The 22,261-nt window shown below is 46.6% G+C and overlaps 1 protein-coding gene across 2 annotated transcripts in view; it reads left to right on the plus strand.

Moving 5' to 3' along the window:
* LOC119388269 (conserved oligomeric Golgi complex subunit 1) overlaps positions 1 to 22,261 on the plus strand; it is a 98,782-nt gene that overhangs the window by 50,252 nt on the left and 26,269 nt on the right. For both annotated transcript variants that reach the window (XM_037655947.2, XM_049413895.1), the window contains exon 16: positions 8,150 to 8,200. In XM_037655947.2, coding sequence (XP_037511875.1) covers positions 8,150 to 8,200 — 51 coding nt within the window. The remainder of the gene's footprint in view (positions 1 to 8,149; positions 8,201 to 22,261) is intronic.

The raw sequence follows: 22,261 nt of genomic DNA on the forward strand, positions 1-22,261 counted from the left end.
ACCTGCTGCAACACGCTTCCGATAAAAGACAGCGCCACGCCGTTCCGTCGGAGGCTTACGTCACCACCGCTGGCTATATAACCCAAACTACCAAGCTTGGTTTCATGTTTGTTTCTCTAACCTTTCGAAGCGCAGCATCGGCATGCTTGCCCTGCTGCTGCTACTACGTTAATAAACATCATTTTGTTTTATGTTGGGATCCGTCCATCACCGACTACGCATCCCACAAGGCCCTTATATATTACAGCGAAAGCTGTTATGAGATCACAACAAGAACTGATTTTGCCACTGGTGTCTGTAATCACTATTGCGAGAAAGAAGATAAAATTTCTAGAAACAGATTCTAGGAACCGGGATTTTTGGATAAATGAAATGAGAAAATTTCTGGGGACCCGGGCCCTCTGCATGGCAGTCGAGTATTCTACCACAGAGCCACGCTGGTGTTTGAAACTCCTTCGCAAAAACACCTAATACAAGTGTCATGTCGGCAAGGAATCGTGTTAACATATGTAATGTAGTGTCTTAGAAAGGAGTAAAATAACTACCAGGCATCACACAATGCGAATGGCGCATCGAGTGGGTCATTGAATGCTTCAAACCCATTATAAAAGGCTCAGCCATAATTCCTCATCGTCATATCAGCCATAATGCCTTCGCTTATCCGCAGAATGACGAATAATGGCACAGTGGGTGCTTCCCTACTTCATGAAAGTTTCGGTGGATTACAGCTTAGTGGGTACCTTGCATGTGTACTTTTATTAGTTGCCCCAAGAGCGTTGAGAACGGGCTCTAGAAAGGCCGCTCTTTCAGCTTTTGCTGTGACTGTGCTGCGTGTTCTGCGCAGGCCTGGCGATTTTTCTTTTCTTAGAGAAACAAGCCACAAAAAATATTTTCCATGTGCATAGGTGCGTTGTTTATACATAAATACCAAAAATTGAAGTGACAAAGAAACTTAATATAAAAATCATTGTGGATTGGAATAAATATGTTTACGAGCTTAGGAAAATGCACACACGACATTGCTGTCACCTTTGTACCAGTTAGAATCGCCATGCTGCACTCGCTTCTGAGCTGTTGCTCCTTGATTGGATTCATTGTTCCACAACAAGACGGAAAGGCGGGCTCGTTGGTTTGGCTGCACAGTGGAAAAATTTGGGCACACCACACAAAGAGTTCCAACTAGTTAGTGACTCCTCGTGTCAGCGGCTGACATCCTATAAATCTGATTCCAATTTGGCATTTAGGCAGTCCACATCGAACCGCTTGACTCACTTGTGGCAGAGGAACCCATTGCAGGAGCACACACAAGAAAACTATGGTGCTACACTCATCGGGGAGACCAAATGAGTGAGAAAACTGCACTGCATCCTATTGACAGGCCATCCATTTTTTTTTTATTCAGTTTAGCACAAGGCCAGGTGTGACAGTATCGTTCACAAATGGTGACATCATTTGTACATTCTGGCACCCTCTCCTCGAATGCCATATTTACCCCCCTGTAAGCAGTATCGGTTAGTTGCCCTTCAAGAGATTAGAAACCAGATAAACATCAGTTGGTATGTTAACAGAAACTGCCTGCCAGGAGGAACCAAAATGTACTGCCGTGCATCTGCACATGTGCGAATTCATGAACAATAGCAGATGTGCTGGAATGGAAACCTTGTAATGGAAACTGAAGATCAACAGCACAAGAAAAAATTCATTGCATCCCACAGGGTGATGGCACTTGCTGGGCAAAAAAAAAAAAAGGAGTTGAAAAATTGTCTTGTCTTTCAAATGCACAGACAGCACCATAGAAGTACAGTATCAGCCTTTCCGGACATGAACATGGAGCCATATATTTCATTGACCATGAAACGGTTCAAGGACTTTAGAGGATCGAAATTCCCTACCAGTGCAGCTTGCCCTATGATGCTTTTGGCCTGTAAAACACCGAAACTTAATTGTATTGCAGTAGCAATTTATGAACACTGCAGGTGCATTGTCGGCATCACCCTGAGGCTCCATATGAAGTCGCACGAAAGGCCCATGGGGGGGATCCTGGACGGAGGTGGGGGGGTTGCGTTGCTCTGACAGGAACTGTGTACTTGGAGCAACTTATTTTGCACTGGTCTTATTTTGACAGGGATCAGCCGACGGCTTGTACCTTTGTATGTGCTGTGTTCTCACCACTAAGTTTGCAGACATTGCGAAGGTTGTTTCGCTCAATGCAGCAGCCGCATTTTCTTGCACCAGTGTTTGGTTGAGTTATGCCAGGTGGTCGTGTTCGTGTCTTTCTTGTGTGTGTTGTCTTTACTAGTGGCGGAATGTCATACGGTATGCCAGGTCAGATGCTAAAGAAGTCAGCTGTGAGCCTGCGCAGATATGTTTGCATGAGGCTTACCCAACGTGCACAGTTAGACAAGAATGTGATGCTCCTTCAATTTGAAGTGCACGAGGACACTATGGCTGGGCTCGTCGACTCTCCGACACGGCACAAAAAGTCGCTCAAAGCAGATTGTCAACAAACATGGGTTATTAACGTGGAGTGTGACACAGTGTGGTAGTCGTGGATTCTGGGCAAAAGGGAGGCTTCCTGCAATGGTAATTGAGCATGCGAGCCACAGACAGAAAGGGTCCGCCAAGCACACAAATGACAAGTCACATGCAAAGGCACCGCATAGCCAACTCATCGCAGAGCTGTGAGTGAACGAGCACCTGCCAGAAGAGAGCTCGAGGGGAGTCCTGATGATGAGGGTGGTGGGAGGGAGAAGCAGGGTGAGCACAGTTTGTGGCCTGGCAATCGAGCTGACTCGAGGCCGGCACAACGCACGAGCTGCTTTCGATCCCCACAAGCCCTACTTCCTAATGCATTCCAATTTGTTGCTATTGTGTTCATTGCTTCGCCCTTGCAGTGAAACTGTGACTTTTTCTTTTCACTGCTCTTGAATAAAAGCCTTGGAGGACAGGATCACGGTGTAAGAAGTACTTTAGGTGAGCAAACGATGCGGAGGGAGTGCTTGTTGGGGAGAGGCGGATTTATGTTCTCGTTTTCCGCGTGCCGAGAGATGGCGCGCCAGACTGAGGACCGTGGCGGGCTGCCGGCAAATTCCGCAAAGCACCTCCAGCACGTTGGCGACGGTTTCCAAATCTGAAAAACCGAGTTATCGTGCGATATCGACCACGCGACACGTTGCACGAACGGCCCGTTTCATCGCTCATAGCGTCACTCGTCGCTGTGCAGTGCATTTCCATGCATATCGAGTTTGGCCTTCACAGTCCACATGCTACATTAGCTGTGCAGTGCACGCACTTTTTCTTGCTGCTGCCATTGCTTTTTGAGGTCGTTTTTGAAAATGTAATACGTAGTGGCCAAGTGTTTCTATGTCGTGGAAGAATGGGCATGTGCTTTGTGCCCTTTTGCAACAGTGGCTACAAATCTTGCAAAGAGAAATACGTGCTTTTCACGCCGCCAGCCAACGAAGAAAGGCTTCAGGCATGGAGGCGTGCGATACCACAAAAAAACCGCGTGCTGCAAAGGACGTTTCTTGCACCATGGTTTTACTTGGAATTTACATAAGTTCTTCAGATGGGGGGTTCCAACCCCCCCGAAATTTTTCAGTTTTGCTTGCGTATATATACACGCACACATACAAATGCACACACGAACATACATAAAGTATGGTTGAACCCCCTCCCCCCCCCCACCCCGAAAAAAATTTCTGGCTACGCCCCTGGACCGGAATGCTCCTTTAACTCTTTCATGCACAGAACTGCATTTTTGGCAGAAAACAGAGTTTCATGCAAAAAACGGTGAATTACTTTTGAGAAAATGATTTTCTCACAAGCAAAAAAAAAAAATGGGCACCTTTAGATCAAAAGATATGAGGTGGTCACCTGAGGTGACCACCATGCAGTAAGGGTCTACGAGTGAGTTTCGGTGGAAGGCTGCAAAACAGCGCTTTTTTCCCTGCAGGAGCACGGGGACATTGTATATATCACACATCCATCTCAATCTTGAAGGCTCATTAAAGTATTTCGCAAAACTTATCCTTCAAGCACCAATAAAATTACACCATCTCCGGCCAAAGGGGACCATGAGGCGATGCGATGCCGGAGCACTTGCACGATCGCGTTCCGTTGACGTTCGTTGGGCATGCTACCGACCTCGGATCATTATTAACGGTGTTATTAACTTTGTATTAACAGTGTTATTGTATATGAAGGTGAAACGGTTAACGAAGGTCTTTATTGAGCAGCGTGTAGTACTTGAGGTGCAGTGGGTGGATCTTGAAATTCGCGCTGCGCTCTACCCGCTTAGAGGATGAGAGTAGCGCTTGTGCCGCAATAGCAGAAACGAGAACGCAGGGGAAGCGCAAGCACGTGCTGGTAGAGAAGTGGAGAGAGTAACGCGCAGCTGTTGAAGAGAGGGAAGGAGGAGGCGTTTGTGGTGTCCTGACTTCTTTCTTGTGTCTATGTTTGCACGCCCTGTCTTTTTAGAATGAATACTTACCAACTAGCTCAGCTCTCTGTTATTCGAAGGAGGAGAGTCGCGCATGCATACCGCACACGCACCCGAAAGGCCGCCAGGGCTCTGACCGCCCGGAAGAATGCACCACACCCAGGCAAAGCCAGGAAAGGTCAGGCGAGCGCCATGACAGCACTCCCCACTACCCCTCCTTCATCCCTGCCAGGAAAGTCGGCCCAGCAGACAACCGTGGCCATCTCGCCGCCAGCCTCGTCGCAAAGGCACCCAGAGAGCCAGAAACCCTCTCCTCAAAACCCGCTTCTGGAGCCGGCAAACAGCAGCAACCGGGAGGAATGCTGTACACAGCAGGACAGATACCCGTTCGCACCCCCACAGCAGGAAAGTGAGACAAGCAGCCGCGGGTCACCCCCGCCTCAGACGTCCGTCCGTCCGTCCCCCCCCCCCCCCCTTGGAAGCACACCGCGCCACCCTCCTGCTCCCCCGCCGACTCTCCTGCGGACAAGCAGCTCAGAGGGAACCCGCTTGGCCGGTTCACCTCCTCCCTCCTTTCCCGTGGAGAGAGTAACGCGCAGCTGTTGGAGAGAGAGAAGGAGGGCGCATGCGTAGTGTGAGTACGGACTAGCCCACCGCGGGACATACCCCCGAGCAAGAGATGCTTTGCATCTAAAAAATCATATATTACCAGCCTTCTAAGACCCTTCATGCACGGTGGTCACCGTGCATGACCACCGTGCCCACCGTGCCCACCATGACCACCGTGGCCACCAACTTCAGCGACACAGTGCTCTGTGCTGACTGAGTACAGTGCTTAATTTCTGGATTCCTTAGTATTAGCTACTTATACAACGTGTTGTCCTAAGCTATCAACTTAATAAGAACTGGACATACTTTCATTTCTGTAAAAGTATCTCGGGTTCATCGTTTAGCGCACCTTGAAGATGATGGCAGCCGGATGAAAACAGACGTAACCCGTAACAGTGAAGCCCAAACGAAGTGGCATCATCTCTTTTACTATGTTGAAAGCTTTAAAAACGTGCCGCATAAAATCTGATGCGAGGGGCTCGTGTGCTTCAAGAGAAATAAAAATGAGGAAAAGGTGGTTACCGTGGGTGATCACCGTGCTGGAAAGAGTTAATAAAGTGAAACCAGCATTGCCATTGGTTTGTTTAATTCTATAGTTATGATGTTTAATGTCAAAGGACTTGCAAGTTGGAGATCCGGTGTGGCATTTTGAGTTTCTGAATTAAGATTATTTAGGATTCTTAGGTGCACAAGAAATCAAAAGAAACACGATATTCCTGCATTCCACTCGTTTCGAAATGTAATCGCCATGGTAGTGAACGTTTGACAAATGGATGTGCTTCGCCTCAGTGACCGTATCAGTTGACTGAAGGTGATATGAGGGCGCTATTTCTTGTACTAAATACTTCAGGCACCATTGCATTCATCATATTTGCTATATGCACACTGGTTAACTTCCTCAGTAGGTGCAGGCTCCGGCCGCTGTGCACACGGTGACATTGCGTCCGCTTGAACGGGCCGTAGAGTGCCTCGATGTGCGCGGTCATCAAGGCAGCCTACCGAGTCAAAGTTAGTAGCGCCACCTTTCGGACTCCTTGCGAAGCAGAACATAGTCGCGCAGCGGGTAGTCCTGGCATTCGCTCACCTCAAGTACTTGCACTGTGGACAGGGTACAGGATGTACATATATTCAGTATTTCAAGCCACATTAACAAAGGATGTTGCCCAGTTAAACCTCACTATAACGAAGTTGATAAAATCTGCAACTTCATTTTTTTTATTTCATTAAAGTGAAGTTTGCCCTTTTATGCAAGGTATGGTCTCCCAAGGATTTCTTTCATATGGAAAGGGCCACAAGAATCTTAAAATAATATGGCATTACAAAAAGAACTAGCTTCAGCAATATCTTCTTTTACTTGAGATCCAGCAACCATGACCTGACGCTGCTCCAGCAACGTCCTCTTCACAGTGGCTGTATACACGTTATGCATAAGGGCAAAAGAAAGGCAAGTCCAGAGTACATCAGTGCTAAGCGGAGCTGTCGCGCCCATTGTGCTGCTGTTGTTTATCATCAAAGCCTCGAATGTTACCAAGAGTGGTGCAGCACCAATGCTATTATGTTCACCAAACCTAACCAATGGCTGTCCCTCAGTCCAATGAGTGCCCACCATCAAGAACCACAAAAACAAAAGATCTCAGGCCTAAGATTGAATGAAAGCAGGGCAACATCTAAAATACAGCAGCTCTGTTCATGGTGGTCACGTTTTCCATTTTGTGGCGTCATGTGCACGTGTCTGCAAAGGTTCTAACAAGACCTATCACGTCATTGCCAATTTCTATCACTGCCGTGCATTGGTTTGACAAAAGTCTTGTAAGTTGGATTTATCGTGGAACACATTGGTTTGGCAAAAGTCTTGTAAGTCGGATTTATCGCAGAACACCCACATAAATTCATAGAGCTGGTGGCAGTGCACTAGGCAACTGCGAGCAGCACAAAACGAAAAAAAAAAGTGGCTGGCTACTTCAAATTTGTTGTAGCAGTGCATTTTTCAAAAGAAAATACATTTGCTGTAGAAACAACTGTGAGCTCCGATTGCCTTGCTGGGAACTCTTCTTTCCAGAATAGCTTCTTTCAAGTTTGGGAGCATGGAGATTGAGCTCTCTGATACCTCGAAACAAGTGGCAACATCTTTTTTTCTTACCGGTCGAGATAGCTCGATGCCAGTTTTGTCAGCCTGAATGATAAGTGAGAGTTGTTGCATTTAGTACCATACTGCCTCTACAGTTACTCGACATAACATAAACACTCAATCGGCATGTTGTGCGGTGCTGAATAAAGACTGCGTTGGCACAGTTGAGTAGTATGCAATATGACGTGCAGGCTCTTTTCTGAAGGCGAGGGGAGCATACCTCTAGCCACTGTTGGAAATATGGAGGAAGGAAAAAGGCTAGGAGGGAGTGTCATGTGGCAGTCTAGAAGCCTAGTCATAAGAAGTTTGGGAGAGAGCCATGTGATAGGGAAGGCTTTCTGTGGGTGCATCTTCTGCGGGCACTGCAGGAGCCTAACGCTTAATCCTATGCATCACCACGCAGTGGGAGTGTGGGAGGGGCAGTGTCTGAGGAGGTTGGCCTCTTGTGGAATTGTGTACTCCCTCCTAGTATTTTTCCTTTCTCCATGGCCGGAAAAGGCTCTACTCCGCTTTGGCAGCCGCTCTCTGTTGTGCAACTCAACCATGCGACCACTGGCCCCTGCAGCTGTTTCAATTTGTTGCCTCTGCCTTCCTGTGCTGCAGTAACGAAACATCATTATATATTAAAATTGTGGAAAAAGACGCTTAGTTACATTGAGGATACATGGGGCTCAGTGGACACAAAGTTGTAAAAAGTGAAATACTACTTTGTTATAGTATCAAGGTTTGAATGTATATCCTAGACATGTTTTTAAAAATATTTTTACGGTGTCCAAAGGAAAGTAAAAATCAGTTATTTTTTCTTTCTTTTTGCTATACTTTTAACAAGTTTGGATTGTTTCACATGCATTTTGTGGCAGAAGAACTTGTTAGCAGTATGCCAGGCACATGGCACAGAATTTAGCTTTAATGTGGCTCCTCTGCATTTATTGGCTCTTGCTCCTAACAAGTGCAAAACATTGCTCTTTCAGGTGGCATTCTTTTGTGGACTCGGAAATGGCGCATTCTAGCGATGCAGACTGGTGAGTGATTGCAGCCATTTAACAAACTACAGCATTTGCTAGCAGTCAGCAGTGCTGGCTTTTCTTTCACAGAGTCTTGCTGCTAACATGTGCAGACTGAAGTGCACTGTCATGACATTAGGTCTAGCATTTCAGACAAGGTTCTCCTTGGTGGGCTAGGGGATCTACTGCACTGTTTGCCTACCCACTACGTATATAAACATTATAGAAAAAAAGTAACTGGTGACAATTGCAGTTACTTCAGTCAGAGAAATAATTGATTACAGTACCCAAAACTGCCTGATGCACTACTAACCAATTACACTTTCCTTTCAGTTTTAGGCATTTCTTTTCCTATTCACACCAGAAAAGGGCTTCGTGGCATCTTGCCGTAAATCAAACAGCTCACTCGTAGAAAAATCCCACAATTCGGCAGAGCCACGCATCACACCAGGGACCTCGATCTCAAGAGCATTCTCTTAGCTACTAGCTCCACTTGCGCCGGTCTTTAAAGGGGCCTTGTAACGGTGGTGACAATATTGTACTCATTGAGCCAGCACTTAGGGGGACTGTCTACCATGCTTTATTGTTTTTCTGTTTTGTGTCGCAATAGAAAGCACACTGTCTGAAGTGTCCAACCCTGCAGCGGTTTCTTTTGAAAGAGAGTAGAAATTTTTTAAACCGAATATTTCAATCTACATTCTGTCATCTTCAATTGGTGTGGGGATGCCCGCAACGCTGGTTACTGCACGCGATGACAATGGTTGTGCCGGTGAAAGTCGAGAACGAGAACCACATGAAGTTTTGGCAGGATGAATTAAGTTTTGTTTAATAATAAAATGATAACAGTGATGGCGGTTTAGAACTTGTAAACTGCTAAATAAAGTACTATTACCGCATTCTTTCAAGCTTTGTTTAGTTAGCCTGCAAAACCACCGCAATCGAGCGGAAAACTTGGTCTGTTTCAGCAAGACTGGTATGCCGGCGATGCGAAACAAACTGTAGTGGTTCCACTCATGACAAACGTGCGACTGATATGAACATGGGACGTGCTTCACAGAAGAGAAGGTCCTTGCTGTTTTTCAGTTGTGTTTAGATGTTCTGCGTTGCATATGCGACATGAGAGCCAACACGGACGCCTTGGTCACGGTGTTAGAATAGGTTAGGTGTACCGACGTTCCGCCTCCGCCACGCAGCCTCCTCGCCGAACATGGCGACGCGCTTCGCGTTTTTTCCGGCAGGCTGCGCTGGGTGTATCGAGGCTTCAGGTCAGCCGCTTCAACGGGGGCCGCGTCGCTTACAAAGCTGCATTTGCGACAACTCTTCGACTGCTGGCCGTTCCTTTTTTATCAGGGTAACCGCACATATCAATCTGATTTGAAAGTAAATGCACAACATCAAGAAATTCAGTGGCGGTAGCCAACAGATGGAAATACATAGGAAATATAGCTTCTGCTAACAGCGATGAGTTTACAGGTGAACACGAATGTCAAAAATATTTTAGCTCGTGCACAAATAAGGCCACCGTGGCAAATTGGTTGAGGCCGCCGCGACAAACTGGGTTAATAATAACACCTGGTGTTTTACGTCCCAAAACCACGATATGATTATGAGAGACGCCGTAGTGGAGGGCTCCGGAAATTTCGACTATCTGGTGTTCTTTACCGTGCACTGACATCGCACAGGCCTCTACCATTTCGCCTCTACCGAAATGCGACCGCCGCGGCCGGAATCGAACCCGCGACAACGGAACACCGTGCCCACGATCTTCGGGTCAGCAGCCGAACACCTTAGCCACTGGTCCACCGTGGCGGACGTGAACTGGGTTAGTCAAAAATAAAAAGGTATTCCCTGAAAAAGAAAGCGGGGGTGAGGGGGGTTGACGTCTCTCTATATGATGCTTGTAAGAAGAAAGCAACACATTTGACAATGGTAGGTTAGAAATTCCTTTCATGGGTTGTCGTTGGGCGTGCACCATATCGCATGGATTCAAGCAGCCGCCCACGGTGTTAGTTAATTGTTCAGCCGCCTTTGCAACGTTTACACGTGCTGGCTGGCGCGTGGTAGTGAAGGTTAATTAAAGGCCAACTCCGGCGATTTTTCGAGGTCGATGTATCTCAGTGAAATTCGCTGGGTACGTTCCTTTGCACGTTTCCGTCATTTATGCCAAATTACAGGCTTGAGACATGCGCAGATTGTTTGCAAATGAATTTTAAAGATTGTCTGCAAACGCCCTCCTGGCTTCCCACAATTATTGGCAACATTGCGTCTGTGACGTCAGTGTTGGCAAGGCGGCGGAAGTGACGCAGCCGAGGGCACCGCTAACTTCGGCGCTTAGGCCGCTACAGCGAGCGTCTGCTGTGCACAAGGCGACAGACAACGTTGGTTTGGCCGGCGCTTCGCTGGTCGTCCCGGCTGTCACAGTTTTCATACTCCGCGCCGGCGTGACCGGAATGCCTTGCACGACTTCCGGTTCGTTCGTAACAACGTCTACGTCATACGTAGACAGTACACTCGGTTGGGTTTCGGTTTCGGTGTTGCGCTTTTTTGCTTATTTAAAATTATTGTCCAAGTTGCCGAGTATTTCTGCTATCGGGCCCGTAACAGGAGCGTCTCAGGAACATAAAAGCACCATTACTTTGACATGGCCAAAAAATCGCCGGAGTTGGCCTTGAACGCCCGTTTACCGACCAATCCATCATGACTCACCACAGGGGCGTAGCCAGAAATTTTTTTCGGGGGGGGGGTTCAACCATACTTTATGTATGTTCGTGCGTGCGTTTGTATGCGTGCGTGTATATATAAGCAGGCTAAATTGAAAATTTTCGGGGGGGGGGGGGGGGGGTTTGAACCCCCCAACCCCCCCCCCTCCCCTTGGCTACGCCCCTGACTCACCATGTGCCTTTCTGATTCTGCCTCTCGTTATTCGTCACATTCGTCACAGACATGCTGTTTGTTGCAGTAGCAGAAGTAGAACTTTGTGCGCTGCTCTGGGTGCACAAACGTGAAATGGTCGTGCCCATTTCCTTTTCAGCGTCCTAACCATTTGCTTTCCAGTTTCTTCTTTCGGGAATGACAGGAATTGAGAGTGACACCATATTCTATGACGTCACTGTCTGACCCGTTAAAACTAACACGCCAAACCAGACGAGGCCCCATTCGTGCACATACGTTCGCCAGTCGAAACGCCTGCCGCCTAAATGCTAGCCTATTTGAAATAGCTTATCCTTGTTCATCGTGTCCTTATTTACACAACTTATATTGTCCAGATGGGCAAGAAGTGCTCTTTGCCGCGATGCATCTCGGGCAACAAATCGTGCACGGAGAAAATTTGCTTTTTCGCTGCTCCGAAGGATAGTGACCGCTTGAAAATGTGGCCACTGCTATTCCACGGAAAAATCGCGAGTTGCAAACAACAAATTTTGTTTGTGAAAAACATTTTGATGCGCGATTTGTCACCAAATCATGGGAAGCGCTATTTAAAAGGAAACGTTCTTGTGAGGAAACATTATTTCGTATCATTTAGCCGCACCATACAATACTCGAGCTAAAGCAGCTTTTTCAGGCAAAAATATGTAAAATTCATAGATCGTGCCAATACTGTGATAAAATTCTTGGCGCACCATAACGTATATATCTTGCAGTCTATTTATTTTGAATATGTTAAAGAGCGGCTTCGTAGTCATCGGCCACAAGCTGTCGCCCACTTCATTGCATTCTCTTTCAATCCTGTATTTTCCGACGTGGGAGCGGCGCGTCACCTGCTAGTGCACATCTCGAAAGACCTAAATAGAGTTATTTTATTCCATTACATCAAAGCATCCGTCTTCTCGCAAATGTTTACGGAATTTGCAAATAAGCGGTTCGTAGTAAAAGATTCTGAAGGCTCACTTGATCTCATATGCAAAATGCCCCTTAACATGACACCTGCTCTTTATATGATGCTGACCGCAAATACATTAATTAATCTTTCGAGGGCAAATGAAGGGTGAATTCAACACGCGTCACGCAACTGCAGATTTACATTTTTAGACAAATGCGGGCACGATCGCCTAGGCCACGGTGTTGCCCAGGCCGAAGGCGGTGTTTATGAGCTTCACGCCGCATGCCGAACCGTCATGCATAAAACACTACTAAGTCTTTATATCTAACTTATGTATATGCTATTACAATACCGCACAATCCTCACAGGGCCTTGCGATATTGCTAAACACGCTAAAACACCGAATGTTAAAAGCGTCAGGTTTGTGCTGGGTATAGCCAGGTGGCCACCGTCCCGCGCGCGCCTCCTTTCGGCAACAAAGGGAAAGAGGTCCCCGATTTCTCCTCATTCCAATGCGCCGTCGCTCCACCTAAACTATTCTAACACCGTGGCCTTGGTGAAGCGGAACTTGAAGGCAAACTCTCTTCAATGTAGAACCCATGGGGTTGACCGTGTTGCGAAGTGACTTCAGCGTCGGTGAATACTGGTACACACTTTTACTAGAGAGGACTGTTGGTCATGGTTTGAAAATTCCGTGAAGTCAGTTGCGCTTCTATTCGCCCAAGACGTTTTTTTTTTCTTCTGAGTGGCGCCGGATGCTGTGTTTGCGTGGCTCGCATTTCGCCGCCATAGGCAGGCAGGCGGACACGGCGCTGGCAGTGCCACCGGCTGCCTCTCTCAACGCGCCAGAAAAAAAAGCTAAAATTACTCTCTGATGCCAAGGAAAGCTGCCAAAAGTGCATAAAATGCAATTTTAAGCTATACATATTTGTTTTCAAGCAAAATAAGCCTACCTGCGGGAGTTTTTTTGCTCCTACCAATAGCTTGAACCACATTGCCGTCAGGCGGTGCTAGCGGTCATACTTTCACGACTTTCAGAGCCAAATTAAAGATATAATTCCTTTTTTATTGGACAAAAGCATGCTCGTTGCCACCGATGTGACAAAAAATCATCTCATTTCCACCAAAATCAAAAAAAAATTTTTTTCGAGTGGTAGACAGTCCCTTTGGACTGTTAGCAGACCTGTCTAAGCTCTCTGCGTAAAGTACGTAATTTATTATAGGGCTTTAAATCTGTGAATCGCTGCAAATCACAGCGCCAGTGTTTTTAGCTGCCCCTCGCCATGGCAAATTGCATGGGTGAGCGATGTCACGCTGGTGAGCAGTCCGATAAGATGTTTCACTGACGTCACTGGTAATGTTTTCAGCTTAATTGCAAACAAACATTGTTCATTATTGTTAGAACACTTCATGGTTGGTTGTAATAAAAAAACTAACAAAAAGAGAGTGCGCAATCACAATTTACTACTACACTTGGCAAATTCTGGCAGACAGCAATTGTCATCTGCCTGTGTTACAACATGCTTTCTGTTGACGTGAGCGACGTGACCAGTGCTGATCTAGGGGTTTCTTTTCTTTAATGCTATGAATCCGCTTTGCTGCGTTGTGGGCTCTAGATTTAGTGATTGGCGACATGTCAAGCTATGACAACGTGTGCAAGGCAACTGATGAGTACAGTCACTGCAGCACAATGGTACACTCAGCATTGGGCTCTCGCTATCAGGTCAATGCCGGGATACACTTGTCTGCGGTCGTAGCTTCACACCCAGAGATGCCACCACGATTCCCATACTTATGCTTGTCATTCTTGTCAAGTTGTTTGCATAGGTACTTCTTAGAGTTTGCATATTATCAGCATGTTGTAGAAAATGTGAATGTCCAAGGCACCCTACAGCAGCTGGTATCGTTGCGGCATCTGGTGCTATAATGGCCAGAGTATACGAGTGAAGTATATTCTTGCATCTGTTACAAGCACGTGGTTGAGCTATAGGGCCAGTGGATGCAGGTGGAACAGCCGTCACCAACATTGGCCACACCCTAGGCAGTCTAGGAGGAACAGCAGCGCTAAGAAGGAGGGCCTTAGCTTCCTCGATGCAAAGTGTGTCGCTGAATCTATGGCCCAAATGATTTGATAATGCTGTAGCCTGAGTGCTAATGCCATTTCAAAAAACCATTTCTGACACCCTTTGAGGTACGAACAAACCTCAACCCATAAAGTTTCATACTGCAAAAACTACAGGGCAGTGTTAGTGTCTATGAGGGTACCTTGAGTTGGGCATCAACTCTCATGGGAATGATGGGAAGTACAGGCTTTTGATCTGCTTCAGGTGGATTTTGCTCTTGGAAGTTCACGATGCTTGTTTACTGAGACAAAGCAATATGAAGTAATTTCCACTTAAATTTTGTTTCATTCTTCTGTATCTGAAACTACGGGAGAAAGTTTGCGTGACCGTGAGGTTGAAGTGAAGCCTGGATAAATTCAGCCACTAGGGTATACGTTACTCTGCAATTGCGTTCCAGATTCGGTGTTACCAAGTAATGAATTTTTTTCTTTACAACAGCGAAAGTAAACATGTGTGTTTTTCTCTCAAAAGTACACATAATCTATTTATGGGACTAAAATACTGCATTGAGTGAAAAGTGTTACGTTTCTGTGAGGAACACTAAACGTTTCGTCTGCTGCGACACCTGTGCGCGTCTTTCCGTCGTAAGATCAGCGGTACAGATAACACATCTTTCGCTTTGCTGTAAGGCAGATTCAGCAGAGTGCAACTGTGCATCCATTGGGCTTCACTGTCCTTTTGCAGCCAAGTTGACCGCAAAACACGCCTATGAATAACGTGATATCTATGCAGTTCCCTGCACCGGCTAGGGATGCTACAGATGTAGCATTTCTAGCCAGAACAATATTGCAGGACCCTGCTAAAACTGTTTACTGCAACATGCAGACTAGGGAGACCTAGCGCACTTCAGCCTCTTTCAACAGAGGCACTGCTCGAGTGCTTTGCACCACACTACAATGAGCTAGTAGACGCATCCCAACACCCGTGTCAGAGAACATCGTATACGCTGCCACAGGATACAACCGCTGTGTGCAGAACGAAACTGAAACTGTAGAAATAAGACTTGTAGAACGTTTGTCAACTGACACTATTCAATCCGAAGCCTGTGCTTCCCATCATTCCCATAGTGGTTGTACGATCGCAGCACCACATTGCCCTCTAGATTTTATAGCATGAAACTCTATGCCTCGGTCATATGCATGAGATGGAAAATCCTCAAACAAGGGGTATCACTAGAGCCAATATTTGGACAAGTGATCTTCTCTTCTTCAAAGCAACTGCCTTCCTTAGCAGTGTGTATGTGTACACTTTGCTCACCCTCCTTGCAACCACAGAAACAGAGGAGGAAAAAGAAAGTGCAAAAAAGGGGGGGAACAAAGGGGGATATTGAGATAGGTGAGTGTTCGAAGGGGAGGGAAGAGGAAAGGGTATTCTGCTGCATGTGTGAATCAGTGGGGCTTCAGCAAAGCATCCCATGCTATTCTATGCACACACACAAAAGCAGCCAAACAGGGGAATTTCCGTCGGAGCGGTTAGAAATGCCTAGAAAAGGATTCAGCCTCGCTGCTTTTCATTGTGTATCTACTAGGCTTGTGCGAATATTCGAGCAGTTCGAATATTCCAATGAATATTACAGTATTCGAATTCGCTTCGAAACGAATTTAAATTATTCTAAATTTCAAAATGATTGAAAACGAATAGACATTTATAAACCGCATGTAACCCCCTCTAAAGGTGGTTTCACTGCAGTCGAGGGGTGCTATGCTGTGAAAACATCTTTGAAAGGAAATCCACATTGCTGCGTAGCTCCACTTCAAGGTTTAAATGAACATATTACCCTCACATCAATTCATCATTTTTTAAGTTTAAAAGCTTGTTATACCGGCTTATATGCTCTAATTATACTAAAGTTTAAAACGTAACGTATTTCACAGGTTATCACTTGCATTCTACTGAAAGTCAAATACTGCTACTATTCAAAGTTGCTTCCACTTCCCTTTGAACCAAAAAGAATGAAATTTGCTCATGCCTTGTTTCAATTTAAAAAGAAAATTGTGCAGTTGGGTCATGACAAATATGCTCATTTTTCTTTATAATATCTGATGTATACTATTCGAATCCACTTCGACCCTAAAGTTTACTATTCGCATAAGCCTAGCATCTACCATATTGGATTGATTCGAGAGTGCCCTTTGAAATGTTTGTACCTTGTGGAGATTGCGGAGTTCCACAACTCTCTGGCGGCGGCCGCCTATGCTGGCCAAGGAAAGGGCTGGTGCCCTCCTCTCCAGGGCGTGCACGGATGCGTGCCCTTCCCTCCTTCTCTTGCGCCGAACCAGTTCGACAGAGGTCACCAACCCGCGCCCGTCAAGATGCTCGCGCGGATAGAACCGAGAGCTTTACAATATTATTTATTTATTTGGTTTGAAGGACACAAGGCACGACAAGATATATCGGCTAGGGAGCAGCTCTTTTTGGTTTACAACAGGCAGCGGGGACAGTTGTAAGCTGGCAGCGACACCGCAGAAAAGTCAGGTAGGCTTCGGTCCCGTTTGTGGGTCGCAACTACTGCCCTTGTCATCCGCACGGCCTAGGAAGCCTGTTGGGTCATAGCGCTTACATTCAAGAATCATGCGCTACCCAGGCAAATGCCCAGGTAGTCACAGCAATGCTCAGCTCAACATCTATGGCCACTCAGGCAGCTGCCTGAGTTTCCGCAACTCACCAAGCCGTCTTCGAGCGACGATCCAGTCAGTTGTCTGGAGTCGTCGCACTCTCTCGCATACTACTCCCAAACGTACTACTCCCAAATGGGAATAAGCGTAGTAATCCCAAACGAAAATAAACGCACTTATGGAAAAGGTCTGTTCTGTGTCATCATCTTGTTTCCTCACTCGCTTCAGTGCAGCCGAGTGCGGTTGCTGTAGCGAGTGGAAGTGGAAGCACATGGGAGTTAGCTAGGCTTTTCTAGTTGGAGAGTGATTAGTGTAATGGAGCGCAGTGTAATACTCGCAAGTCAACCAGCGCGCATGTGCAACGCTCCCACCGCTTATTGCAAGACTGCATACCGTAAAATGCCGAGCAAGTGCGCCCCCCCCCCCTCTCCCTTTTTCGGGAGATCTGAAATAAGTGCCAATGACTGAGCAAGGGTACCCCTCTTTCCTCCTCCCCCACGGCCACTTTTTTTTTCAAGACAAGCATCGCTTGTATAAAGAGAACCACAAGAATGAGTACACTGAATGCGTATCTAATGTTGTTTATGAAATTTCGTTGTCATGTGGCCGGTCATATATTGGGCAAACTGCTCGCTGCATTAATAGTTTGACAGTGACAAAGGGGAATAAAAACAGTAAATAAATAAAGCATTTCATTAGAAACATGGAAGGGCATCTTTTAATTTTTTGCGGCTCTCCCGCCGCCATCTTGAATTTCGGTCCGGGACCGAGCAAGTGCCCCCCTCCAAATCTGGTCGGATTATCCTTCACCGTAGTGGGGACGTCTGCTCGGCATTTTACGGCATGTACTCGGCTGCATTGCTGAATAAACTGCTTTTGTTCCCTGCTACTCGTCTGGCTTGCATGGTGTCAGAAGTGGGCACGGCAGTTAGTTTCTGCCGTGCAGCAAGATTTTCCCTGCGATCACAGCTTTAACGGAAGTAATACGGGACGAGCGTCCCTCATGCCCAAGTCCGAGACAACGGCCGGATCCTCCAGAACTGCAGACACAGCGATGAGTTCGACACTGCTACCACCACCCGAACCGCTCAACTCTACTGGCAACGCTTACCATAATTGGAACATCTGGACTAGTGAGTTTGAAATTTTTGCAATAGCAACGAAGCTGAAGCTACAGCCAGATGATGTTCAGGCCGCTACATTTTTAATGACCATCAGTGAAGAGGCAAGGCATGTTTTCAGAACCTTCAAATTTGACACCGAGGAGCAGAAGAATGATCTGAAAGTCTTCACTCAGAAGTTTGAGGAGCACTACAAACCAGTTACAAACCTCACCTTGAACGAGTTTCGGTTTGGTTCCAGGAACCAGCGAGAAGGCGAGTCATTTAACGATTGGCTCACAGAGCTCAGAATTCTAGCAGCACAGTGTGAATTTGGAGAGCTTGAAGATAAGCTTATACGCAGTAGAATAATCCTTGGGATACGAGACAAACAACTTCAACAGAGACTTGTCTCTGAAAATCCCTCCTAGGCCATTTTGGCTTAGGAGGGATTGTTGTGCTAAAACGGCCTAGCAGGGATGGATTTGTTGTGCTAAAGAACAGAGCAATGAACAGGCCGCCGAAATCCGAGGCAGCACTTTCTTTGAATCTGAAAGGAGCATTGACACGGTAAAAGCAAAAACCGCCCCGGCCCCAAATGCGGCTTACAACACCACAAAGAAAATAGCGCGAAAAAAACTTAAGACAAGACAAAGAAGGCTACAGCACAAGCACATACAAGACGAAGAAGGCTACAGCACAAGCACATGCAAGATGAAGAAGGCTACAGCACAAGCACATACAAGACTAAGAAGGCTACAGCACAAGCGCATCCTTCGTCTCGTCTTACATTTTTTCGCGCTATTTTCTTTCATCATGAATTACTAACTCGCCCAACAGTTTATTCTTCTAACATCACAAAGCTGAAAGATGTCTGGCAATAGGGAAATATTGCAACAATTTCAATGGCCGAAACCATTTTTCAAGTGTGTGTCGCGCACAAAGCATGAAAACGTGGCCAGAAGGACAACACGTGCAACAAGTAGAAAAGACTAACGACGAAGAATACTTCCTGCAAGCGTCAGAAGTTCACGTGGTCGAGAGCGACGAGCACTTGGTGTTGACCTTAAATGTGTCATCATCAGGTGCAAAATAGACACAGCAGTGAACTGTTGCATTCTGCCAGAAACAGTCTTTCGAAAGTTATCAGTGGCTCCAGCACAAAACAGTTCTGCTGCTACCTTGCGTACGTTTTTCAGCCACGCATAAAAGGTAATGGGAAAGATAAACCTTGTTGTTTCTAATAGAACTCAAAGCACCGAGATTACGCTTTTCATTGTCGTTCAAGAGGTGCCAGTTACATTAAGTGGCCAGGTTGCTGAGAGAGTTGGCCTACATTTTAACAAGACTGTTTGCTGGCCTAGTTGGTATTTACTTAAGGAAGTAATTTAGCCACGAAGTAAAACACACACAAAGTGAGGAACCCAACGACAGGACGAGCGGAGAGACCGGGCCTAATACAACACATAGATGCAGTCAACGCTGAAGCGTCTGACATCTTGGTATCTGGCTCTGATGACATTTTCCAGGGCCTAGGACAACTTGAAGGCATCACCTATTGCCTGCAGCTGAATCCTGATGTACAACCAACCATAAAACCAGCAAGGAGAATTGCCGTCGCCCTTCAAGAGCCGGTGAAATCAAAGCTCTGCAGGATGGAACACGACGGCATCATCACAAAGGTGAAAGAGCCGTGCTTGTGGTCCAGCCATATGGTCATACGTAGTACTGAAGAATGGTAAGGTGCGCATATGTTTGGATCCTTCAGATTTAAACAAGGCGATTTTGCGAGCGCATTACCATATGCCTACTTTGGAAGATGTACTGCCGTGGCTTTAAGGAGCCAAATATTTTTCCACCCTCAATGCTGCGTCAGGGTTTTGGCAGATAACCCTTGATGAACAAAGTTCATGTGTTTGGAAGGTACAGGTTTCTGCGCATGCCGTTCAGCATCACATTGGCACCAGACGTTTTTCAACAGGCCATGCATGAAGTGTTTGGAAGTTTGGCTGGCGTAGTGGTCGTGATGGATGATATTTTAGTCTGAGGAAAAAACAAGGCAGGGGCATGACAGAAACCTCAACGCCTTGCTTGAACGCTGCCGAGAATGCAATTTAAAGCTCAGTAGAAAAAAGTGCCAATTTTTGCAGTCCAGCAGACATTATACGGGCCACCCCCTCACTGCAGAAGGACTGTCACTACACCCAGACAGAGTTCAAGACATCCTGCAAGCACCTGCGCCAAAGAACTGTAAGGAGCTTTAAATTCCTTGGAATGATAAACTTTGTGTCTCATTTCATTCCAAACCTGTCTGTCACATCCGCACCTATTCGGGAGCTGCTTAAGAAGGACGTCGCTTGGACGTGGACAGAAATGCAGGAAAACAGTTTCCAAAGGCTGCGAGCTTGTCTTGCTACAGCGCCAGTCCTAGTCTATTTTGACCAGTCCAAACCAGTGAAATAGTCTGTGGACACGAGCCAGTACGGCGTCGTCGCAGTCATTTTACAAGATGATCACCTTATAGCCTAATCGTCCCGCTCCTTACTGCCGCGCAGCAGATGTATGCACAAATTGAAAATGAAAGCCTAGCCATTGTTCATGGCTGTATGATTTTCAGGGACAACACACTCGGGACAACCAGTAGTCACAGTGGAATCTGACCATCAGCCACTTGAATCAATTTTCAACAAACCGCTTTGTAATTGCCCTCTTCGCCTTCGGAGCATACGTCTCGTTTTTCAAAGATTCCCTATCACTGTGATACACAAACCGGGAAAGGAACTGTCTTTGGCCGTCACACTTTCGTGTTTTCTTTGCAAAACGGAGCTGGTGGATGAAATGGAGCAGTTTCAAGTCAATACTGTTTCTTCGTTACCTGTTTCAGACCAGCAGCTGCTCAGCATGAAAGCAGAGACCAATAAGGACACCCTCATGGCCGAGCTCTGCCATTACGCAAGTACGGAGTGGCCCCAAAGCAAGCAGCAGCTACCGGATGCCTTAAAGCCATATTGGAGCTTCCGCGATGAGCTCCACATCGAGGACGGGCTGTTTCTCAGAAGCAACAAGCTTGTCATTCCTGCAGCGAAACGCAGAGTTCTCTGCCTGCTCCACGCAACACATTGTGGCGAAGAAAAAGTGAAGGCAAGAGCACGGCAGGTAATGTACTGTCCAAACATGAGTGCTAACATTTCAGATGTAGTGAAGTCATGCCCTGTTTGCGACAAGTACAAAAAAAGGAATGCAAGGCTAACCATGCTCAGCCACGAGCTACCAACTCTGCCATGGCAAGTTGTCGGGGTGGATCTTTTTCACCGCGAAGGCAATGAACACTCTATAGTGGTAGATTCTTAGTCGTTTTTCTTCAAGGTTCACAAGCGTAATCATGCCACCGCTGCTGCTGTAATCGGTGCAAGTGCTGAAATCTGTGTAACGCACGGCATTCCAGCCAAGCTGTGCAGTGACAACAGCCCCTCTTTCAACAGTGTAACCTTCCAAGCTTTCACAAGCAAATTTAATATCAACCACATCACTTCTAGCCCGTACTACCTGTGTGGCAGTGGCTTGGCCGAATGCGCTGCCCAGGAAGCTAAGCATTTGTTAAACAAATGTCTATTTGCTACCCTTGAGTATTACAATGCGTTGCTGGAATGGCGGTACACTCTGAGGGACGAACGGCTACAATCACCGGCTCAAAGGCTCATGGGATGTCACACCAGAAGCCAACTCCCGGTCCTCAAGTGTCACTTGGAGCCAAAGACTGTTCCTGCAGAAACCGATCGTCAGCGACTGCAAGAAATACGACATCAAAAGCATTGCTACTACAACAGAAACACGCAGTCTGCCAGACCTTCACAGCGGAAACCGAGTGTCCGTATACAACCCACACAGCAGAACGTGGGATCCAGCCGTAGTGGTTGGTCCTGCAGGGCCAGTGCGATCATACGTGGTGGCTACAGACAATGGGCAGCAGCTACGCTGCACAAGAGAACATCTTAGGACTACAGAACTCGCGGCGCCTGCCCCTGAGTCCCAAGCAGAAGCTGAAGCAACACCAATGAACGCAACTCAAGGCCTTCCAAGAAGTGAACGTACACGCTGAGACCCGCAACATTATATACTACCAGAACATTACAAATAGCAAAGCTATCCACGTTTGCAAACAAAAATGTCCTACATCGCGTTTTTTTTTTTTTTTTGCCCCAAAGAATGGAAGATGTAATGAAGCGCAAAGTCATGCTTGCAAGTCAACCAACGCACATGTGCAGTGCTCCCACCGCTTATTGCAAAACTGCATATATAGTTGGCGGCATTGCTGAATAAACTGCTTTTGTTCCCTGCTACTCACCTTGCTTACACTTAGGTAGCACCTGCATATGGTAGAATGCCCACAACCCATTGGCTGGAGTGTATTCAACTTGTGA

Source organism: Rhipicephalus sanguineus, chromosome 3 (genome assembly GCF_013339695.2).
Source record: "Rhipicephalus sanguineus isolate Rsan-2018 chromosome 3, BIME_Rsan_1.4, whole genome shotgun sequence".
NCBI lineage: Eukaryota > Metazoa > Arthropoda > Arachnida > Ixodida > Ixodidae > Rhipicephalus > Rhipicephalus sanguineus.